This window comes from Ranitomeya variabilis, chromosome 1, assembly GCF_051348905.1.
Source record: "Ranitomeya variabilis isolate aRanVar5 chromosome 1, aRanVar5.hap1, whole genome shotgun sequence".
In the NCBI taxonomy this organism is placed as follows: domain Eukaryota; kingdom Metazoa; phylum Chordata; class Amphibia; order Anura; family Dendrobatidae; genus Ranitomeya; species Ranitomeya variabilis.
In genome coordinates, this window is record NC_135232.1 from 1,026,959,171 (window position 1) to 1,026,984,908 (window position 25,738).

The 25,738-nt window shown below is 41.0% G+C and overlaps 1 protein-coding gene across 6 annotated transcripts in view; it reads right to left on the reverse strand.

Moving 5' to 3' along the window:
* Positions 1-454: 454 nt before the first annotated feature.
* Positions 455-25,738, reverse strand: part of SORBS2 (sorbin and SH3 domain containing 2) — a 298,577-nt gene continuing 273,293 nt past the window's right edge. For 5 of the 6 annotated variants that reach the window (XM_077279629.1, XM_077279627.1, XM_077279626.1 and 2 more), the window contains 3 exons: positions 9,645-9,688; positions 8,087-8,193; positions 5,481-6,085 (listed from right to left, as the gene is read on the reverse strand). In XM_077279629.1, coding sequence (XP_077135744.1) covers positions 6,024-6,085; positions 8,087-8,193; positions 9,645-9,688 — 213 coding nt within the window. In that variant the 3' untranslated portion in view covers positions 5,481-6,023. Of the gene's footprint in view, positions 894-1,790; positions 1,841-4,377; positions 6,086-8,086; positions 8,194-9,644; positions 9,689-14,414; positions 14,523-22,335; positions 22,519-23,254; positions 24,074-25,738 lie in introns of those variants that run through there. The other variant, XM_077279625.1, reaches the window with a different exon arrangement.

Genomic DNA, 25,738 nt, shown 5'->3' on the forward strand with positions numbered 1-25,738 from the left:
GTGATAAATATGTGCAGTGACCTCGCTGATTACCCATAGCCAATGTCCAATACTGTACCAGCATGTGAATGAGAGAAGCCCCCGATAGCACAGAAAAGACATTGCACATTGTTCCATTCTGTTCCATATTATTCTTTACAGCAGTTTGTGTGCAATACTTATTTAGTTATCCATTACTTCATGAACATCTACCCTGGAAAATCACTTGAATTTTATTAATTAATCCAAATATGTTGCGAATTCTTCTTTGAATAGCTTCTTAAAGGGAACCTGTCAGCGGATTCATGCTGCTCGAACCATGGGCAACAGATCAGGCACTGACTGCATTATTGCCACTTACTGCCGGTGTCTTAGGGCTCTCACACCTGTGTATACATGGGATGAGTGCCATAGATGTTTTATCGGACCAGTGGTATTCTATGGGGCAGTGCGGAATAGCGTTCTTTTTCTCGTGCGGATTCAGGTAACGGTGCACAAATCTTGTATGTACAATAGCACAGTGTATCATGATGTCAGTAAGGACATTACTAAATTCTATTGTACACACAGGATGGGCATGGGGGTGAGGAGGAATAAGTGGCAGAAGAATGGGACCGAGTATATACACCGAGTACCCGCTTCTTATATAGCATCATTATCTGCTGTTCTCAAAATACAACTCTAAAGTCCACCATACACATTAGATGGCTGTCAGCAGAACGATGCTTCAGCCGATTGTGATCTCAAACATAGGAGCGCCTGTTCGTCCCAGTGCTCCTATGAGTAAGCTGAAAATGGACATCTCTACCGGTAGTCCGAAATCAGACATGTCCGACATCAGACATGTCCGACCAACATCTTCCCATATGATCAGTTGTCTGGCGACCCCATAAACATTAGACTGTTGGCCGAACCTACACATCCAATGTAGGAAAATAGAAGCATTTAGCCATAAATATATAAGAAAGATTTCCTTTATTTAAATATATCCTTCAAACAACATATACATTTTTCATTGCTAATAAGTTAAAATGGGGTAAAGCTGCACAGAAAAAACCACCGCCAAATATCACAGAGGTGACAAGCAAATGACATAAATGCCAAAAGTTATATTCCTTAGAGGTAAGTATACATATCGTTCACCAATTGTTGTACCTATTCCATAGTATGTCTTATAATATAAATTGCACCAATGCACTAGAAGCCTAGACTCTTTTTCACTGTCTGCATAACCTTTATGGTATCAAAGTGATAAATATCAGGTTAAGGGTTCGAGTGCCCTAAAAGAAGTCTGACTTGTAAGAGCACCGCCACTTCTCACAGGTAATTGACTTTCTATATTTACATTCCCATGCTCTTACAAGTCAGACTTCTTTTAGGGCACTCGAACCCTTAACCTGATATTTATCACTTTGATACCATAAAGGTTATGCAGACAGTGAAAAAGAGTCTAGGCTTCTAGTGCATTGGTGCAATTTATATTATAAGACATACTATGGAATAGGTACAACAATTGGTGAACGATATGTATACTTACCTCTAAGGAATATAACTTTTGGCATTTATGTCATTTGCTTGTCACCTCTGTGATATTTGGCGGTGGTTTTTTCTGTGCAGCTTTACCCCATTTTAACTTATTAGCAATGAAAAATGTATATGTTGTTTGAAGGATATATTTAAATAAAGGAAATCTTTCTTATATATTTATGGCTAAATGCTTCTATTTTCCTACATTGGATGTGTGCTGTCTTTGAAGCATGCCATATTACTAGGCGATATCTTTTGCTCTCTTTTTAAGTTGTTGGCCGAACCTGCTGATATTGAAGGGTTCGGCTGACATTATTCTAACGTGTATGGGAGCCTTAGGGTCCCTTTCCACTTGCGAGAGAAAAAACGGTCCGTAATCTGGACCGAAAAAAACGGATGTAACGTATGCGATTGTCATGCGAGTGTCATGCTAGTGCAATGCGATTTTTAATCGCATCATCCGTTTTTTGTAATCGCATCATCCGTATTGCTGTCCGATTTTTACGCACCGGTGTCCTTTGAAAAGCCGGCAAATCAGTGCTGTGTACAGTAAAATAACACTGACAGGTTAGAATAGAATAGATATATACACATAGAATGTGTATATATACATATATGTATATGTCAGTGAGACACCTATATATGTATATTTATATTTAATGCAGCACAAGATAGCATAAAAGCCGCTAATTCAATTGCCGGCTTTTCATTTCTCCTTCACAAACCCGACATGATATGAGACATGGTTTACATACAGTAAACCATCTCATATCCCTTTTTTTTTGCTTTGCATATTCCACACTACTAATGTTAGTAGTGTGTATGTGCAAAATTTGGGCGCTGTAGCTGCTAAAATAAAGGGTTAAATGGCGGAAAAAATTGGCGTGGGCTCCCGCGCAATTTTCTCCGCCAGAGTGGTAAAGCCAGTGACCGAGGGCAGATATTAATAGCCTAGAGAGGGTCCATGGTTATTGGCCCCCCCGGCTACAAACATCTGCCCCCAGCCACCCCAGAAAAGGCACATCTGGAAGATGCGCCTATTCTGGCACTTGGCCACTCTCTTCCCACTCCCGTGTAGCGGTGGGATATGGGGTAATGAAGGGTTAATGTCACCTTGCTATTGTAAGGTGACATTAAGCCAGATTAATAATGGAGAGGCGTCAATTATGACACCTATCCATTATTAATCCAATAGTACTAAATGGTTAAGAAAACACACACATTATTACAAAGTATTTTAATGAAATAAACACACAGGTTGTTGTAATATTTTATTATTCTCTTAATCCAGCTGAAGACCATCATTCTGTAACAAAGGAAAAATAAAAAATAAACAATATCCCATACCTTCCGTCGTTCCGTCAGTCCCACGAAGTAAATCCATCTGAAGGGGTTAAATCATTTTACACCCAGGAGCTCTGCTAATGAAATTGTGCTCCTGTGTGTAAAATCCCTGGCGAATGAATGAAATGCAGGGTGACCTGGAGTTACCTTGAGTTGCGGTGATGCGCCCTCTGCTGGATGTCCTCATGAACTGGAGCCTGGTAAAAGTTCCCACGCTCGAGTTCATATGAGGACATCCAGCAGAGGGCGCCTCACCGCGACTGAAGGTAACTATAGGTCATTGACCTACATTTCATTCATTCCCCGGGGTTTACAGGCACCAGCACAGCTGCATTATAGCAGAGCTCCTGCCTGTAAAATATTTTAACCCCTTCAGATGGATTTACATCGTGGGACGTCATAGATCTACGGAAGGTATGTATATTGTTGGTTTATTATTTTTAATTTGTTACAGAACGATGGTCTTCAGGTGGATTGAGAGAGCAATAAAATATTACAACAACCTGTGTGTTTATTTTATTAAAATACTTTGTAATAATGTGTGTGTGTTTTTTTTAACCATTTCATACAATTGGATTAATAATGGATAGGTGACATAATTGACGCCTCTCCATTATTAATCTGGCTTAATGTGACCTTACAATAGCAAGGTGGCATTAACCCTTCATTACCCCATATCCCACCGCTACACGGGAGTGGGAAGAGAGTGGCCAAGTGCCAGAATAGGTGCATCTTCCAGATGTGCCTTTTCTGGGGTGGCTGGGGGCAGATGTTTGTAGCCAGGGGGGGGGCCAATAATCATGGACCCTCTCCTGGCTATTAATATCTGCCCTCAGTCACTGGCTTTACCATTCTGGCAGAGAAAATTGCGCGGGAGCCCACGCCAGTTTTTTCCGCGATTTAACCCTTTATTTTCATAGCTAGAGCCCACAAATTTGACACACAGACACTTCTTACATTAGTGAAGAGGAATATGTAATAAAAGAAGGGATATGAGATGGTTTACTGTATGTAAACCACGTCTCATATCCTGTCGGGTTTGTGAAGGAGAGAGCAAAAGCTGGCAATTGAATTAGCAGCTTTTATGCTATCTAGCGCTGCATTAAATATAAATATACATATATAGGTGTCTCACTGACATATATATATGTGTATATACCTATTCTATGTGTATATATCTACTCTATTCTAACCTGTCAGTGTGATTTTACTGTACACCGCGCTGAATTGCCGGCTTTTCAAAGGACACCGGTGCGTAAAAATCGGACAGAACTCGCATGGTGCGAGCGCTGTGCGATTTTTTTTCTCGCACCCATTGACTTGCATTGGCGAGTATCGTCCGAGAATTGCAGCAATACGCAGCATGCTGCGATTTTTTTCTCAGCCGATCCAGATTTTTCTCAGTCCGATTTCGGCTGAGAAAAAAATCGCAAATGAAAAGACACCTATTAAATAACATTGGTCCGAGTGCAATCCGATTTTTTATCGGATTGCACTCGTCCGTTTTCCTCGCAAGTGGAAATGGGCCCTTAGGGTCAATGTGGGATGCAGCAGGTAAGCGACACTCGGCTTCTGAGAACACAGAATATGTCGCTAACGGGGCAGACGCCTTTAATATTAGCACAGTTCAGACACATATAAAGTTCTGTCATGTACTCAGATGGACTTGGTCTAAGGCTGTGATAACATCAATGCGGTTGTTTCTAATACAGAAGACAAACACCTCGCACAACTGACCCGCCAATGACTTTTTAAAAGGAAAAATAGCGAAGTGCCATTTCTTTAGTCAGAAGTGAGAGAATCTGAGACTTGACACAGCAGAAATAAACATCTTGCAACCAGAATATGGTACTCGAAGAACTTATCATTGCAGGAGGTTTTTTAGAACTAATATTCATGATAAGAAAGCACATACACAGACAACTGCTTATATACAGTACATAGTGTGACTCAACAGCCCGTCATGTTCTCCATTGCTGTACAGATGGGCTGTAAGAGAAATTCATGGATCTGCTGATGTAGGTTGCAGATAGCAAGAATATGGGCAGCAGAATTAAGGGCTAACAATATTCGTTACCCAATGTTATTTCAGATTGCCCCATTACATTTAGGTAATATGTATTTCTGTAACTTCTCTGGAATTAGGTTTGAATTTGCTTAGAGTTTTTTTATTTTATTTTCGGTTTAAGGTTTCTTTCACCAGTTAAAGGGGTATTTCCATCTCCGAGATCCTATCCCAATGGATAGTAGGTGTAGTAATAATAATACTAGCAAATACATCAAGTTAGAAATGTAGTATAGTTCTTCTCATTTGCTTTGTTGCTTACCCAATGTACAGGGAATTTCAGCAACTTGAGTATCCATGGTTACAACCACTATCAACAATTATCTCTTTACAAGTGGTTGTAACCATGGATACATAAGCTACTTCAATGCCCTGCACATAGGGTAAGCGACATAGTGAATCAGAAGAACTATACTACATTTCTAAATGGATATTTTTGGTAATAATATTATTGTTACACCTACTACATATTGGGATAGGATCTTCGAGATGGGAATACCACTTTAATGTCAAGTATCAGCTCATTCAATCTGTAATAGACAGGTAATGACAAACTACAAAGAAGTATATTCTCATTAGTTTTATTCTTATCACATAGATGTGACTGTAGCAAGACCTAATGTTTCATCTGCCATTTATCTCATGGGGTGTGAAAACCTGTGTCCTTCAACCAGAAAGCCATACATACTTAATGCCAAGGCCATCAGACGCCATTTCCCTCTTTATACATCAGGCTGTGTGATACATCTGTGATGGAAGTGCTATTTTACCCCCAATCATCCATTTCTATGAACAGATATCTAGGCAGATTAACATCTTGGCCATTGTGTTCTCAGAGTGTCTTACACTGTGTTTCTGGTGCACTAAAACTTCCCAAACTCCTTTTATTAGAGGCAGTGCGTCCTATGAGCCTGCAGTTTTATGAGGAGTGAATTGGTGCTAGGACATCAGTAGTGATGAGACCGGACCGACCGGGAAGGCTCTAATACTGCTAGACAACGTTGGCAGGCTGCAGGACTACATATGGATTGGTTCAGGTCAAAAATAAAGATGCGTGCTTCCTAGCAATACATGTGACAAGTCGAGCATCCAGCACAACAAACTGCAATCACTGCCTTTTGACGTAATTTCCGGGGAAAGTTCCAAAGAACTTGGTTCTTCTAGAAGTCCCTGAAAATAGAGAGGAAAAATGAGTTCAGGGTCAGTCGGTTCACTTGTATGGTGAAGTTTGACTTTGTAAGTAAAAGCTTTGTGATATCGGAGTGTTGCAGATGAGTAAGACCGCAGATTTACTAAAGCTGTCTTTTAGGTAATGCAAACTTAGACTTGACTGTCTTAAAATGCGCCAGATTATTCAATGTGTTTTATGATGATTGATAAATATGGATCATCTTTAGTCTGTCTAGTCTTAGCATGTTCCATTGGTCGGTTGGCTTACTTTGGTCCACAAAGTAGCACCATTGTCAAAATTTGGCTGCATAGGATCCCGATTTTCTAGCCCATGCCCTTTATTCGCATCCTTTTCTGATAGGTCATGTCCCGTTTCCAGGACCATCGAAAATATGGCTAGAATGCGTCTGAGAGACAAAATAAACTGGCACAAAGCATGCAAGATGGTTTTGTTTTTTTTTGCACAAATTATGTGCGATTTCTGGTACAAGCAGCTTATTATATGTGCTCCAGGTACATAATGTAGTAATGTAGAGCACCTGCAGGGTCAATCAGGATATCAAGATCAGATCATGAAACAGAAGAGTCCACAATACGACGTTTATGATCACGTGAAGCATCCAGACTCGTGCTGCTTACTACTATGTCCTCAGAAAGACAAGCGATACACTTCTGATGTCATTGGTGTCACCTTCTATTCTAGGTTTGCTACACTGGGTTAAAGTAATAGGATGTTTTACAGCACGGATGCGCAATCTGCGGCCCTTGATGCCCTTCTCTGCGGACCTCAACCATCTGGTCAGAGACCTGCCTAACCATGTCTTGTGGTTGTTAACATGTATTTTCCAATTACACCAAATATCGTCAATCCTATATATTAAGGCCAAAAAAATCCCCTGGATGAAGCTTTCAATAGCAAAACGTGCATCGGGTGTGGTGGGTCCCTGGCCTTCTGCTCTGCTGGTACCTTTACCCGTATAATAGGTCTTTTATGGCCGAGTTTGGTATCATGCTTTATGTGATGTCCTTTTAGTCTTATATGGATATAATATTCCTATATGGATATAAGATACTACTGTAAGAGCCCATCATGACTTTTTATGATGATTATATTGGTTTATGTATGGATTGACGATCACTTATAAGTATCTTAGGATTCCCTTCACAGTGATTAAGCTCATTACTGTATGGGCGTCTATTTGTATAACTATTTATATGGTATGACAGTGTGTGTGTATATCTACATATATGTATACACATTTTATCTTTATCGTGTGGTAGGAATATATTTTCTTTAAATATGTAACAGCCCTCTAAGAGATACAGCAGAGCATTAGATGTTATTTTATCCAGGAATAGCAACCTTCATTCCTGTATTTGTATCTCCCCGTTTATATTATACATTTGCATTATATTTTTTAAAATTTTTCTAATAAAGATATTTTTAGCTTTCATAGAGGAGTGGTGTTGAAAGAGGGACAGCAAAGTACTAATATTGATGTACTGTGAGGCCATCTGTGGGACCCCCATATTTTGGCAAAAAGGGGAGTCTTAAATCCTCTGTAACACAAGAGTAAATGAGATGAAGTGGAGAAGCACGAGTGCTGCTGTATTCAGTGCGGCTTATTGCAGAAGGGGAACGCCTGACTGCTTCAGCGTCTCACATTAACTACAATGGAAAGAGCTGAATGCATGATCTTTTCCTTTCTGGATTGTGAAAAGGGAACTTTTATCCTCCTGATAGGCGAGAGTCCAAAAAGTAGAGCCAGCACTCCTGGAGAAAGGTAAAGGCTTTTAGTGTAAAAAAATAAAAATAAAAAATAATACTAAGTAATGTAAATGATCCCAATATTTAATATATTTTTTATATATATTTTTATTAGAGCCCGCATGCATAATGTAGTTTTACTGGAGATTTTGTTCGCTTTTTTATTTATTTATTTTTATTTTTTACTTTTTTCCCAAAATAATGCGAAAAAGATGTGGCAAGAGAAGACATACCTACAAACCATCCATCATCACATTTTTCCATGACATCTATCACATCACCTTCCCGTAATTCTAGCTCATCTTCATTCCGTGGGGTATAGTTGTACAAGGACTGGTATCTGTCAGTAGAGATATAACATGTTAGTCTGCCATGATGAGGATTTATACCATATGTCAATTGTCATTCTTCTGACACAAGTTATTAGTAGTCCTTATCTACAGAACCATAGGATAACGTGATACATTGCGTTATTTAAAGAAGTCATTCCAGTCGTTTTTTCTTCTAAAACTGCACCCTCCATCTGATTACCTAGGACACTGTGCACTTCTCTTGTATAGCGTGTACTTACTTCCATGTGTTTCAACTTTTTTTTTTTTCACCCTCAGTCTCCATCTTGATTTCTAGCTCTCATCATCCATTTTTAAATCCATGCACTACTATGAATCCCTTGTTAAATCAGCACATCTTTACATGACAAGAGCATGTGTCTCAAACACTTGGCCCCCAAATCAATTTATTGCTTCTAGTAGTCAGGGGTGGACTTGGCAATTTGGTAGAGGGGCAGCTATCGGCCGGGCCAGCACTGTGTGTAAGTGTGTCAGGTACCATTCTGGCCATGTGCAAGTCTGTGTCTTCTGAATGGTGTATCTCAGCGCGCCTGGCACTGCCTTTACCAGCAGGACAGGATATCCAAGCAACAAGTAGGAGGTATGCGCTGTCTGTCTGGCTTTGTGGCCGTCATGCAGTAAATAGGGGGCTGTGGGGGCCATATTAATGCATATAGGGAGTGGTGGGGCCATCATACTGTATATAGAGTGTTCTGTAGGACATCAAACTTTATATACGGGAGTTGCAGAGGTCATCATATTGTATACAGGAGAGACAATATGGCCATCATACTGCATAGAGAGGGCTTTGTGGCCATCAAACTACTATAGATGAGCTGTGAGGTTATTATAAGGTATATAGGAATCTGTGGCAATCATACTGTATAGATTTTAGACAGCCATCATACTGTATTTAGAGGAGCTATGGAGCCACCATACTGTATTTAGGGGCTGTCATGTACACTAGACATTACAAAACAGAGCGAAATTTGACCATGCAATCTCTGTCCTGGCCATCGTCCACTGTGTAGCCCCAGCCTAAATTTATCAATGCAGCCGCTTTCCAACAAGAATTTTTCTAAGTGGCCCCAGATCCCGCTTTTAGTTTGAGACGTCCGAGCCATTATAATCTCTGTCTGTGGTGGCAATTAATCTAAGAGATTATACACAGTAAGGGAAGCTGAACTCCTGGATAAAAAAAACCGTGTGACAGGCACTGTGCCGTCATCGACATTATCTTTGAGCTTCTGCGCCTTTTTCCTGTTGAGAACTTCAGTGGTACAGTCCATGCAATTGCATCATACAAGAACTTCTATTGAATGATATAGTGATCCCTTTCTGAGAACATAAGTCAATGTAATTCTCAGGGGTCACCATGTGATCACATTACATAACTGATGAATTGCATAGAGTGGGGGACTAGTGAAACGGTGAATTAAAAAAAATGAGAAAGAATACTTACGGTTCCCCCATAGCCTGGATATTGTCGTGAGTGAATACAGCTCGCTGTTAGGGAAAATAACATTCATGATTATTAAAAAATATTTTAGATAGATCTTAGACAACCTAATTCTTCACCATGGCTCATTGCAGAACACAGAGACACATAATGCAGACAGACTGATAATACTTGTACAGGGAACATGTCGGCTTACAAGACACTGCTAAGCACAAATTACTGCTATGCAAAGCTTTGTGTTTTACATACTTTTATTTAGGACTATATCCTTTTTACACATCAGGGCCCCAGTAATAAGCCCCAAAGACACAGAATTATAAATGTGAGGCTGTAATACACTATGTATAGTATGTAGACACCCATTCTAATTATTTACCGTGGTTTGTGTTGCGGACAAACCCATTGTAAGCAGGATCATACATTCACTTACACTGCCATGTAATTTCTATAGACAAACACTGGTCGTACTATGGATCCTACTGAAAAGCTCAGTGCTTTTATGTAAGCAAAACAAAGCAACATATTTTTGGCCGTACATAGGACTCTGCCACTGTTTGTAATATATAGCGCCTCTAAATCTTTAATTGTGAAAGCATTCTGTGATCTGGTTGTTATCATCTGTTACGAATAACTTCAGTTTTATAGCTATGCTCTTCAGGCAGGTTAGCTATGGGAAGAGTCGTCCTATTCCAGTCACCTTTCATTTTATAGGGCAGTACAACAGTGTATAGTAGAGGAAAATACACAAAGTTAAGTACATGATTCACAAACATGGCAGCAAAAGGAACATTGACCACATAGCAGTTAATGAAAGTCCAGGCAAATATCTAGAGATTCACATGTACATAAACCACATGTATTATTCAAACATGTAGTCAACCATAAGCGTATTATCTTCCCCAGAGATGGTGACCCCCAATATGATGTTCCCAAGACAGCAACACAACAATTAAGCATATGTAAGCCAAGCAACATGCTACACGGAACTTTAAACTACTTCATCCTTTCTGAATACGGACATGCCGCACTAGACAATGTGAACTGGGATTGCAAAAAGTGCAGGGACCTCTATTACACGTAGGGTTTATGGGACAATGGAAAGTATCTCATGAAAGGACAAGGCATCCTGAGTGGGGAGACCACCAGTTTGAAGATGCAAGGACATTCTGAAGGGCGCCTTCATGGAAATGAGATACATGTCCTCAAATCAGAGATGGACAACTGGTGTCGCAGGGACCTCACATGGTCCTTGGGTACTCTCTCTCTCTCCGTTACCCTGCCTGCCCTTTCCTATGGAATTTGTGTACGGTATAAGGTGGAAAGTATGCTCCGCTATCCAATATATGCACACAGGTCTAATGTAACTGTAACTTTACTTTCATTAATCAATAGTACACACAATATTATGCAATTTTGTAATATATCTTACCAGAGAAATCGGCTTCTTTCACCTCCTGGATTGATCTTTCACGCTCTACTCATGGGTAAAATTTGTACAATCTTTATTCAGTTTAGACAAATTTTCCCACTACAGAGATGGGAAATGACAGTTGGTGCTTTTAACATTCCATGGCAAAAGGAGGAGGTGGTGTTTTCCATAGAACTTTATAATCACCAACTGTCGTCTCCTAGCTAAGTAATGTAACAATCTCTATTCACTGAACACACATGTAAGGCTACTTTCACACTAGCGTCGTACGACGCACGACGAATTGCGTCGTTGCGACGTACCGACGCAAGCAGTGAAAGCGCCGCACAACGGGGGCAGCGGATGCTGTTTTTCAACGCATCCGCTGCCCCATTGTGATGTGCGGGGAGGCGGGGGCGGAGTTCCGGCCTCGCATGCGCGGTCGGAAAAGACGGGCACGACGCACCAAAAAACGTTACATGCAACGTTTTTTGGTGGCGACGGACCGATGCAACACGACGCAACTGTCGCACGACGGTTGCGACGTGTGGCAATGCGTCGCACTGCTTCACTAATGCAAGTCTATGGAGAAAAAACGCATCCTGCAAGCACTTTTGCAGGATGTGTTTTTTCTACGAAACGACGCATAGCGACGTGCAGTGCACGACGCTAGTGTGAAAGTAGCCTTAGTTGTGAATTTGGAATTTTGAGAATGACTGATCAGTCCTGGCAGAGAAAGAAGCTGATTCCTGTGATGAGATATATTACAAAAGTTTGTTATTTTCATGTCTACTATTGATGTATGAAGATAAAATTAAAGCAAAGGTTATGCATTAAACAATGTGTCACAAAGCAGGCTGTGTATGAAGAAATATTCCTTGGAGGGAGGGCATTGCAGTGTGGGTGATAACAATATGCAGAAAGCAGACTGTGTCCTAAGGAAATAGACTGTAGTGAGAGGAGAAAGAATAAATTGGACGGCGCCTATTGTAATATGTTTAAACAATGTTTCACAAGAAAAAAAAAAATGAGGGAGCTATTGGACAGGTGCTCACTTTTTGTGCTATATATACAGGCTTAATTCCCTGCAAGCATCTGTGGAATGACTGCTGTACCCGGGGTCCTTGAGTTGGTTAGACTGGGTTGTACCAGATCTACGTAGACGAAAATGTCCCCTCTAAGACACTGACATTTTCAGTTTTATACATTGAACTCAAAGTCATGGATTTTCAAAACTTTAGGTTTTGTTCCTGCTAATTGGCCTGTCTAAACAGGCTGCCAATCACCTGAAGAACGAGCAAAATGCCCATTCATTGGGTGAAATGATTTTTAGGATTGCCTGAGAATCCTCATTCTTGGCAGCACATTGTCCTATGCTGCCCCACTCTCCTCGGGACGCACTCTGCTAGCCCCACTCTCCTCAGGACACACTCTGCTGCCCTACTGTCCTCGGGACGCACTCTGCTGCCCTACTGTCCTCGGGACGCATTCTGCTGCCCCACTCTCCTCGGGACGCACTCTGCTGCCCTACTCTCCTTGGGACGCACTCTGCTGCCCTACTGTCCTCGGGACGCACTCTGCTGCCCTACTGTCCTCGGGACGCACTCTGCTGCCCTACTGTCCTCGGGACGCACTCTGCTGCCCCACTGTCCTCGGGATGCACTCTGCTGCCCCACTCTCCTTGGGATGTGCTCTGCTGCCCCACTCTCCTTGAGACGCGCTCTGCTGCCCTACTGTCATCGGGACGCATTCTGCTGCCCCACTGTCCTCGGGACGCGCTCTGCTGCCCCACTCTCCTTGGGACGCGCTCTGCTGCCCCACTCTCCTTGGGACGCGCTCTGCTGCCCTACTGTCCTAGGGACACATTCTGCTATCCCCACTCTCCTCTGGACACACTCTGCTGCCCTGCTGTCCTCGGGACGCACTCCTTTGCCCCACTCTCCTAGGGACGCACTCCCCTGCCCAACTCTCCCAGGGACGCACTCCCCTGCCCAACTCTCCCCTGGACGCACTCCGATGCCCTACTCTCCTCGGGACGCACTCTACTAGCCCCACTCTCCTCAGGCCACTCTCTACTATCCATAGCAGCAAAGTTTCTCATAAGTAAGCTGAGCAGCAGAGTATGCCTCAGGAAAGTAAAGCAGCAAACTTTTCCTTAGGAAAGCAGCGCATCAGAGTGTGCCACAGAAAAGTAGGGCACAACCGCATGCTTCAGAGATACATGGCAGCAGATTGTACCACAGGAAGGCAAGGCAGTGGAGTGTACGTACATAGCCAAACATTTTTAAAGATCAAACTTTTGGACATTATGCCAAATAAAAAATTATTTAAAATAATAAAACTAATAAGAGAAGAAAGGCGCTTCCATTCAATGCCATAGCAGATTTCACATTAGTAAAATAAGAATGTAAAATACACAATCTAGAATTGGTCTGCACTTCATAGATTGCCACCATTATTGCAGATTACACATGCTATGTATAGTGTTGTAGTAAATGTGTATTCTGTTGGACCTTAACAATACTCTAAGACAGCGGGAAACATTTTTATCCATCATTGGCCAGGATAATCCATAGGACTCATATTTCTAATGAATTCTGTAGAATAATGATGTGGTCGGCAGGAGTTTCTGGAAAAACACTTTTTTTTTTTTTTTTTTTTTTACAGACGGAGTGACATACAGACACACAAGCTTGAGATATTATACAGCAATGTATTATATGAAGCATCACAAACACAAAATACAATTGTACACGTATAATAATTCAATGCAATAAAGCTAGGCAGCACAATGAGTACATAATTCACACATTAACACATTTATGTATATTTTGAGCTATAAAACCATACATGATGAAATACATGTACAATCAAGCTCATTCATCACACATAGTATAACAGATACTGCAGTATTTGGGGTGATAGTAACTCTGCTAGAGATTTGTAAACTCTAAGGTAAATGCACATGTAGCATTTGTTGTGGAATACAGTACCAGCTAAATAGATGAAATACTTAAAACCTAAAACATTTTCAGCATCTCAATTCTTTGGGTCAAATTCATGACAGATTTCATTTTTTGTACTGCAGCAATTCCGCAACAAACGCATGAAGATATAAAACGTGTAGTTTTTACCCCGATTTTTGTTGAAATCCGTCCTGTGTGTATGTGGCCCAAAGAAGAGAACAGTGCTACTAATGAACCGTGCCTGGCATTGCAGCTCGGTCCCATTTGCTTGAATAGTGATGATCTGCAGTACCAGACATGGACAGGTGTGGTGCTGTTCTTTACTTTTTAATCCTAGATGATCCCCTTAAAAAAAGCTTCAAGATATAAAGTTGGCAAAGTGGATATAAATTACTCTACCCTTTGGATGGTTTTGGGGCTTTTCACTGGTGAACTGCAGGCTTTTCTAGACATCACAGGACTACGAGGAGGCTTACCAACAACTACAAGGTCACTTTTATAAACAGTCTGCAAAACCATAGGACAGGAATCAGTTTCTAAATTCACCAAATCCATTTTTAATCTTGATTAACCGTAACTCATGCAGAATGCCACACGTAGCTGTTAACAAGCCACCAACATAGAAAACACAAGTAATGGAAAGGAGCAAGACTCAAAGGCGTCACAGTCAGCAGGATAACAAATGCACACATAGAAGAATGTAAGACAGACGAGAATAAAATGCATCATTAAGACGGGGTTGGGGCTGGTCAAAAATATGATGGGAAACAAGTTATGTTATATATTCTAATTTCAGTTAGAATGACTCTGAGTTCTGAAGTCTCTCTGCTTTCGGTAAAGAAGCTGCCCCAGAACAGTCTCGTGACGCTCTTACATTAATGCTTTTCAAAGTTAAGTACGGAAAAAATAATGTTATCCTACAATACTAGATAGTCCTGGTTAATATTTTATATAAATGATAAAATATTAAAAGATTTATGTGGCAAGAGTGCGTACTTAAATATTTTTTAATATTTTGACGTTTTTGCAGGGCAAGCAACTATTATGGAAAAGCTTCTGCACCGATTTTTGCTTTTTGTTTAAAGAGCTGATTACTATATACCGGAATTACAAGCAGTAATTTTAATCTGATGCCGCTCATAGAGCTGGGTTATTCTACTGAGTCAGAGACCTGAATCCAGACTGGAGTCACCAGCTGTCCAAACCCTGCAGACCTGCCATCATAGAGGTCTACAGAACCTAGCATACAAGGGCCTGATCTCACCGACATGGGGACCATGTGTGTGGTGGCATTTGGAAGTAAAAAGGAACCTGGAAGTATAGAATATTAACTGTATGCTATTTTTTTTTTTTGCTTTGCCTGGTCTGGGCTCTGAAATATTTTTTTAAGAACACATCAGTGGCCTAATTGTTTTAGGGGCCGTTCTACAGTCTAAATAGTTTCAGTATTCTGGTCTAGAGTAGCTTTAGCGCTCTTGTCTGGAGGCCGATTCATTTTAAGGGTCTGGTTTTTGGTATGAATACATTTTAGGAGTTACTAAAACTAGCCACATAAGTATCCTTGCTATAGAGTAAAGCAAATTTAGCTGGCATTGGTTTAATTGGTCGCCCATCTAATGTGTATGAGATCCCGACTCTTCCCTGATAGGACATAGGAGATAACAATTAGGCAGTAAGTATTTAAACTCGCGACACTTTTGTTCTCTAGGAGATAAGCCGTGGCTACAACTTCTCTGGTAATGGCTTTCTTTTCACCCCACATTAAATAAAAATGATTGTTCAATAAATGGAGGAGCCCAGGGAGATAGCTAATGGTCAGCTTTAGTGAATACAAGGCTACCGGCTGGTCATCCATCAAGAGGCCACATGATCATGTCCAGCCACTGTTTATGGACTCTCTGTTTTAGTCTTGCACGTTGTATATGTAGAGTATCGCCAGCTTTCCGCACAGATTTCTATCCTAGCGCCACATTAACACTCCATAGCGTTATATTACTACTATATTTTTGCATTGATGATGGATCTAAATGTAATTTTGTTATCTGGAATAACATTTGATGCTTGTGGTTCTGATCAACAGCTGATATATACAGTGGACTAGACTGTACTCGGTACTGGAATCAGGCACAGAACCTGCTCTCATTCTGTAAGTAGAAGCTCTTCAGGGGTTAAAAGTCTTGGTATAATCTTAGAACATTTCGTGTGCCTTTGTATATACAGGGCCGTCAGTTGTTATTGCTGCAGTGGGGGATACCAGCAGAGGGGACAGCGTGCTTTTACTGCTGATACCCATAAAGTACTGTGTTATTTTGTGAGGCAGCCAAACGCTCTGACATTTAACTGGAGAATGACTCACAGGACATCGTGTTACCAGAACTAGCACATTTATATGTGGAAGAGGCTCCTGAGGCTCAAGAAATGTCAGCCACAGTTAGAGAATATCACAGAATAAAGCTGAATCGTGTGAGGCAGTTAGTGACATGGGTGGTAGTCGGAAAAAGAATGGTGATCATGGTTTTCAATGTAAGAAATTGGTTGAATTATGTAAATGATTACATCTGAGCCAATTTAGAGGCTATTTAGTCAAATCACGCTCTTATCAGAAATCTCCAGATCATCAAATCTTGGAAAAATACTTTTAATTGTAGTATCATTTCACTGCATGGCTCATCATAAAAAAAAAAAAATCCAGTACTTTTCACTACAAAGTTGACAGCTTGAAGCCCTGAGGAAGTGTCACGGATTATGCGAAACAGCCGTTGGCTATGTGTTGTTCACTTTTTCTGCCCCATCCTGTATATGCCACGCTAAAAAGATGTGTTTCATTTGATGAGTGAAGCAACGGTACCTTTCTTCTACGAAGTATCTACCGGTACTCTGATCGGTCTTTCTATTTTCTGACATGGGTTCAAACCTGCCAGTCTGGAGAACAAAGGGCAGCTATTGTCATACAACACAAGGGGCTGCAGTAATACATGTGATAGAAAATAAAGGATAAGACAATTGTGGTACATTGCCATTTGCCAGGCTGGATGTTTTTGACAGTAGGAATTAGCTCCACAGGGAATTATAGTTGTAATATCTTTGAGATGCCTCCATACTGACAGCAGGGTTTGCCTTATATTCATTTGTTTGAAGGTCTTAAGAAAAATCTCTCCTATATATGGATGGAAAGAGAGGGATTTAAAGGTTATTTTAGCCTAAGAAATTGATGGCATATCCACCGCATATGCCATACAACAAATGAAGATGGAAGTGACAGAAACTGCGGAGTACAGGGGTAAATACAAAGAGCACACATGCTGTCCACCACTACATTCATTGCCTGCCCGCATGTGGAGGCCGGTGGCCATCTAACCAGACAGGACAGATTCGTTGGATATGCCATAATACATAAAAATAGGACATCTTGGTATATGTCCCAGACCAATAGCATAATACTACACTCAAGTCTAAGTCTGCACTTCTGTACAAAGTGGTAATATAAGCCAAGTTCACACTTATGAATTATATTCTGTATAAGACATCGCTGCAAGGCAGTATGGAGGACAATTCATGTAGAACGCTAATTTCCTACTGATCTCACACATCTGTCACGCTGGGTAATCCGGATGGAAGGAGGAGGGTTCCAGGCTGTAGTCTTTGCACAGTCCTGCACCCTTACCTCTGCTCAGCACAATGAACCAATTATACAGCCACCTGTCTTCTATTTGATGTGTTGGTCTTGTACCAGGACAATGTAATAAGTTCATAGCTCATTGTTGGAATCATTGTGTCTCTAGTTTCTTTATTTAGTAACCCTAATGCTTAGTAATTGAACTGCAGGCTTTTGTTATTAAGTCACTATGTTTAATAGACTATTTTATTGCACTTTAAGGGAACATCTCTGCGAGTAATTAAACCTGCTGGACAGAAATATCTGCAATGTGACTTTTTTCAAGAATGTAACAGCAGGTGATAATTTGGTTTTACTTCTAAGGAAAACTTAACTCATGAATTGTGGAATAATCTTGTTAAATGTTGGTCTTTCTTTATCTTAATTTTGAGTTACCCAATGTTTCGATTTACATTAACACCCAAACCTAACGGCAGATTTTCTTACTCCAGACGGCTGTGTTTTCTGGGAGTTGGGCTTACAGTTGCACAGTTTGGGGCAAAACTCAGGAGGAACCTCACTAGTATTGATCATCTCATTTCATGATTTTCAGCTTTCGATGACCCATAACCACTCTCTCATTAATAGAGAAACTGTCACTAGCTCACCAAATTGAGTTAAATACTTTGTAAAAATCCCTAAGATCCCCTGATTGCTGATCTTTTCTCTTTTGTCCTGCATTACTCCATTGCTATAATATTCACATTTGTTGCTTTTGGAGCGCAGTATGTGAAATCTCTGCTTGTAAAGAACTGGGTGTTTCTTCAGAGTCTTCATCCTTTCCTCTCCAAAGCTGCCAATCGTAGCTTGGCAGCTAATCTGGCTGTCTTGGCACTGCTGAGCTATGACTGGCAGCATCTGGCAGGGAGGGCTGAAAGCACATGCTCCCAGAGAATACTCTGAAGAAACACCCAGATGGACTGCAAAGCAGAGATTTCACATAATGCACTCTAAAAGAAACAAATGTGAATATCTGTGCAATGGAGGGACATCAAACAAAATAGAAAAGAGCAGCAGAATCAGGGGAGCTCATGGATTTTCACAAGGTATTTAACCCAATTTTTGGAGCAAGGGAGAGGTCTTAATATATTGAACTAACACTCCCAAAACTATCGCTAGCAAATGATACCTGCTGCTTATGCAACTTGTCTGGCAGGTATCTGCATTGTGCAACATCATCAGTGCAGCTTCCCTGGTCATTCAGAAGAAATCAATATTGGACTAACCTTTTAAGTACCAAATGCTAAATGATAAATAATGGGATTCAGTAGTTTTTCACTATTCTTTGTTAATTGGTAGAAGAGCACAACAAAGAACCTGCTGAAAGGAACCTAAGACCAGTGTGGACAGGGCCTTGCTGTATGAAAACAGATTTACTTTGCATTGCATCCCCCAAGATTAAATGTTCCTGAAAGGCAAAACAGCTGTCCCTCACTGAATGTGTGATGACTGGTTTACTCACAGTTACTGATGCACATTCGGCAACAGCTGAGAGTGATGATCCAAAACACATCATAACAAATCCATCAACATCAAATGTTTGATGGTTTTCAGAGCGCAATGGAAGAATAGCTGGCCATACACATTAGGTTAATGCTCAGCCAACAGCCATCTCTACTGACCTCCCACAGTCGGATGAGGCATTGAATGGGGAGAATGGAGTAAGCCACTGCCACGTATGGAGAAGAAATGAGTTTAGTGGCACATCATCTGCCATTGGGAGAGTCGGGAGGACCCCTGTACATTAGATGATTGACAGGACCTGCCAAAAAGGCAGAAACCTGGCAGATTTGGCCAACAAGGAGTATGGTCAGCTTGTAGATTTTAACAGCTCCACTAGGCCACATTCCCACCTTCAGTATTTGCTCAGTATTTTACATCAGCATTTGTAAGAGAAAACCAGGAGTGGAACAATCAGAGGAAAAGTATTAAGGTATGTGTCCACGTTCAGGATGGTCGGCATTTTGGACAGAGCGGCAAACCCGCTCCGCCCCCTTCTGTAGACGCGATGATGCCGGATGTGTTCATTGCACACATCCGGCATCATCGCACCCCACACATAGGGCCCGGTGTTTTACCTTGCGGCAGCGCAGTGTCGCCGCAAGGTAAACGGACATGCTGCGATCTAAAAAGACGCGCCGCATGTCCGGAATCGCAGGGCCGCCGGATGTGTGTTACCACGCATAGTGGAGACGGGATTTCATAAAATCCCCTCCACTATGCTGTAACATCTGGACGCTGCGTGTTTGACGCTGCAGCTCTATGCCGCGTTTCCTGAATGTGGAAACATACCCTAATAGAAACACATCACCACTTCTGTATTTATCACCCACTCCTGGTTTTGGCTTACAAATACTGATGTAATATAGTGACCAAATACTGAAGGGGAACGTGGCCTTAGATTGTAAGCTCTTGTGAGCAGCACCCTAATTTCACTTGTTCCAGTTGATATTTAGTCTGTCACCTAGTAATGTTTGTACATTTACCTTCTCAATTGTACAGAACTGAGAAATATGTTTGGGCTATACTACTGATTATCATGAAGACTGATAATTGAAAACATGCTGTTGTATTCTATGAAGGTAACAGTATTAAAAGTCACCTTAAATACTCCTTTATGTTAAACCAAGTATAGTTAATACTTAAAAAAGGAAAGAATAAATCGCTCACCATGCAGTGAATGACCAAATCTGTCCTTTGTATGCAATGGGCGCAGTTTTAAATACTGCTGGCCGTCAGGATTTTAATTGTTTGATACTTATGGAATAAAATGTCAAGATTTATCTATTTTTTGGATGTGCCAATCAACTTTATTTTTCTTGGACAAGTCTAGTTAATATTGTCAACAAAACTGATTGTCATCTAATTAAAGTACATTTTAAGAGATAGCCTTAAGGTACCGTTACACTAAACGACTTACCAACGATCACGACCAGCGATACAACCTGGCCGTGATCGTTGGTAAGTCGTTGTGTGGTCGCTGGGGAGCTGTCACACAGACAGCTCGCTCCAGCGACCAACGATCCGGGGAACGACTTCGGCATCGTTGAAACGGTCTTCAACGATGCCGAAGTCCCCCTGCAGCACCCGTAACCCTGTGGACACCGGGGGACGTGACAGACATCAGAAGGTGAGTATGTACTGTTTTGTTTTTTTTAAACTTTTACAATGGTAACCAGGGTAAATATCGGGATACTAAGCGCGGCCCTGCACTTAGTAACCCGATGTTTACCCTGGTTACAAGTGAACACATTGCTGGATCGGCGTCACACACACCGATCCAGCGATGGACAGCGGGTGATCAGCGACGAAATAAAGTTCTGGACTTCTAGCTCCGACCAGCGATATCACAGCGGGATCCAGATCGCTGCTGCGTGTCAAACTCAACGAGATCGCTATCCAGGACGCTGCAACGTTACGGATCGTCGTCGTTCTCGCTGCAAAGTCGCTTAGTGTGAAGGTACCTTTAGGCTACATTCACATGTTGCGATTTGCTGCATTTTTTAATGAAAATGTATGCAAATTAAAAGCGGTGGTTTACAGTACCAGCAAATACTATGAGATATCAGAAATCTCATACACACATTGTTTTTTTTCATGACTAAGTTAGAAAACTGCTGCACTTTTTTTTAAAACTGCAGCATGACACTTCTTTCAGTGTTTTTTCACCAAGCAATAAGTGCAAAAATGTATGTATCAGGTTTTTCTGTGCTTTTGGTGAATAAAAAAACAAGTACAGAAGTATAGGAATCCCATTTATATTTGTGATTTTCCCAAGTTTAAAGCATAATGCCTCGTTGACCTCACCTGAGAATGAGCGACATTGTAAACATTGGCCAACCAAGATGTGACATTGAACAATATCTGATCAACTCAAGGGGCCAACCAAAGTGCGAAAGTAAACAGTGCCCTACAAACTGAATACTGTGCCAATGCCTTAGGTAAGCTATTCCCAGCCAATTCACCTTACCCCGCTGTTGCATTTGTAACTGTGTATTTCTTCATGAATTCATGTGAATTTTTTTGTCCAGAATAATCACTATTTTTTTAAGACATAAAAATCTTTTTCTACTAAATAATTTGATCAGATTGCCCTTTTTACAAAAATTGATAGATTCACGTAGGTCTTGCATTGGTGACCTGTGTTCATGTTTCTGTGGTGGAAGCAAGGCTGAACTTTGAGGTCCTGAAAAATGCAGCAAAACCTGCTTTTTGTAAGCAACTTACTTACTGCCAAGAGTGCATGTTTTGCCAGCAGAAAAAAATGCAGCAAAAACTCAATGTGTGAACTTAGCCTCAGTAGGGCATTTTGTTGTCAGAAATTGGACCCCAGCCCAAGACCCTCCTCTAGGAGTAGAATGGATTTGTCTGCCTGTAGATTTCTCTGCCGATAGCAGCTGATCCAAGGACTCTTCGATCTAAGGGTTAGAACAACCCATTCTCACCCTAAATATTATAGCAGCTATATCATGCATATATTAAAGAGCACAAGAAGACACTTGTGGCATGCATAAATATTGGATAACAATTGCATAGGAATCTGTTTTAATTAGGAATTAGTAATGCCACACAACCTTTAAACCAAACATTGCCTTTTAGAATTAATCATCCGTAAGCTGTGCTTATAAAAAAAAGTGACAGGCACATGCAGTTTTTTTCTGTTACCTTTAACCGAGGAGACTGTGTCTGCTGCCTGGATGTGATTTTCGTTAGCGCAGAGGGGTGTGATACAGTGGATTGACAAGGTAAAGATGGAGAAACGCACTCGGCATGAAAAGGAAGACTAGAAGAAATGTGGGGAGGAGAATGTGCGGGAAACCTTTGCTTTCCAGAAGAAATGGAGGCGTTCTTAAATATTTAGAAAAGAATACATCTCAAAATCAAGGCATAGAAGTATCCTGAGTATTCCTAGCAATAAGTTTATTTTAGTGTCCTAATCCTCATATCACCTCATTTAGGGATGTAGGGTCCGAATTAGAAGTTTGCCAAAAAAAAAAAGTGGTGAAGAAAAACAAGCACCAGAATTGATTACATGAATCGAGACAAAACATACAAGACGTAATGAGTGGAGATCTCACATTATATGGATTGTACTATAGCTAAAAGAAAAAATAACGCAGTGGAGTAAGACACCACAAATAGCAGCTTTATGAAAAGAACATTTTCACCAACATGACAGACCGCAAATAGACATGGTATCTAAAGCAGGAAGGATTTTATCTTTTTTTATTTTAGATTCTTTATCTTGTAATTCAGTGATACTATTTCCCACAGAGAATACGATTTCAGTATGCATATTGTTAGATTTCTTAAACTGCATACTTTTTGATGAACTCAAGTAGTTGAGTAGGTGATGACCGGACTGTGGCCTGAAACATCTACCTGTCTGCCTTGAATGAAAACCCTACAAGTTAACTACCTCTACCCTATGGATGTCACCTGTGCAGTTAAATATATTATTGGGTTTACTATAGTTATTTTCAATTTTCGCTTTGGAATAGACTGAAAATAAATAATATAACAAGAAACTGTTGGGAAAATGCACAAGACAGCATGCAGCAGCTTGATCTTAGCAACTGAATACCTCTGAATTGATACCGGTCGAATACTCTTCATGACATACAATAGGTTGCGCTATGCTTTCTACTGGTTTCTGTAGGTTTTCACATTCACCATCTTCTTCGATGTAGAGTCTTGGCTCTGTTTTAGGTTCACATCTAGAAAACCCTGACTCTTGACATGCCAGTTGACTGCCTTGGATTATGGACATTAATTCTTGACAGATCTCCTCTTCTTGTTCATCACCGTACGTTGTGTTCATGGGTGAGGATGGCGCTGGTGCACACCCTGACACAGCCAGTTCGTTTCCAAGAGTCTCAGATACAGTAATATGATTTGTACAAGCTTCTGTCGCTTGTTTCATACTTATTTGTCCATTTGAATTTGTCTGGTCCAAGTATTTTCTCTGTTGTTCCGTCAGACTAATATCAGAATTAGTGGCAGGCATAGAAGGGACCTCAAGCTGCTGAATTACAGGAGAGGAAAGTGTTGTGTCAGGAAATGGAGAAGGTATGGTATTATGATGACAACTTGAAAGGGTCTCTGGTGATGCAATAGGAACAAAATGACCGTCTTTAATTCGGGAACTTATATCTCCTGAGAACAACTGTTCAGGCTGTAAAATGGTTAATGGCAAGGAGGTAGGCTTCTCTACAACAGGAAGAAAGTGGTCAGGGAAAGGTGATGGAGTAGTGATAGGTGTGGTAGAAGGTGAAAAGCCGACAGTCAGTGACAACCATTCACTGGTCACAACTTCTAAGTTCCCCTTACTAGAGTCTGTACAAGAGGATGAGTCTGCTCTGAGAGTAGCGGGTGGAGTATGGAGTCTCTGAGATGAAGACAACTTTAGAAATAAAAAATAGGTTAAGAATCAAAGAAAAGAAAACTAAAACACTGTAATCAAAAACAGAGGAAAAGTAATTCAAAGGATGTGACAAAATATATAATTGTGCAGGTGCACATGCCAAACACTATTAGCACATGAAACCAAACGAGTGAGAGAAAGCAATCTGTAAAATGTAATGGCATCTGCTGATAGACCGGGTTCTAAATGTCAAACATGAGGGAGAGAAGTCGGAGTCATCCTAGTCAAAGCAGCAGTGTGACTTTCACGAGCGAGTTATGGGATTCCTCTGTACATACTAAACTGCAGACTATGTCTTACTGTAATGAAGCAGGTACCTAATACGTATCATAATTTCAGTACTTCATCAACTCTACTCACTAATCAACCAGGAACAATGCACTGAGAATTACAGCATAAGTATGTGTATACAGGAAAATATCACAGTTTTCTATAAGGTATACTTCTAGTTCATTCACAGAACAGCATGTGCACTCATTTATCAATCCATTAGAGAGCGCAGAGTTGTGGTCTTTGTAGGAAGTCGTTGCAGCAGCCATTGCTCTGGTCCCTGTGACACTTGTATTTAGATTCAGAAGCAATGGGGTAACGTCACTATGGCCAGAACGTCACCACAGGCAGAAACGATTAGTTACTGTTCCATCATGTCATTGTGAACAATAATTAACTAATATCTGAATCCTGACACAGAAACATGAGGCGCATTGGAAATTGGCTTAGGTTTAAATTGCTATATGGGGAACTTTGCTTATTCTCAGAAAACCCAATTCTCCTTTTTATGTTAAATTTGCTTTAGGGTGTTCACTCAGGGGTCGAGAACCTTTTTTCTGTCAAGGGCCATTTAGATATTTAAACCATCCCATCCAACGTCCTGGATGCTGCTGCTTTTATCTGACTGCAGCAGTTACAGTCCGCTCTGTATATCACAACTTATAACACTGCAGTGTATGGAGCGGCCTCAGCTCCTGAGCCCACTCCACACATCTCGTGTGCACATACCCTGTACATGCACTGTGGATTTGTAAAGGGATTCAAAGTGTTTCATGGTGCGTGTAAAACACAAAAGGATCAATGTTACTTATATACTTTAATTAAGAAAGATGTTTCAATTTCTAGATATCATCAGTCCAGGACAACTCTGAGCACTGTTGAAAGTGCTGACATGGGAACATTCTCCACAGAAGAGGAGCTGCCGACAATCAGGACTGACAATTTTGGACTTTAAAGGGGACCGGTCATGCCAAAACACACTATTAATCTGCAGATACAGGGTTAATCTGAAGGTTGATAGCATTCTAAAGCCATGTGGCCGCTGCACTGAAAGCCCAGTTACTGGGAGGAAATTAAGGGGAGTGGATACAGCTGCCCCTCACTACGTATTGATCAGTAACTGAAGCTGCGTTTGGCCGCACCTCGATGACTGAAAGCTGGAGGCTGCCGGGAGAAGAAAAGTTCCTTTCTTCCCAGTAGCCAGGCTCTCAGTACGGCGGCCAAGCAGCTTTAGAACGCTACTAACCTGCAGATTAACCCCATAACTGCAGGTTAATAGCATGTTTTGACAGGATAGGTTTCATTTAAATACATCAAAACAACTTTTTCATGCAGGACAATATCTTAAAAATATCATTGGGGATGCTCTATCAT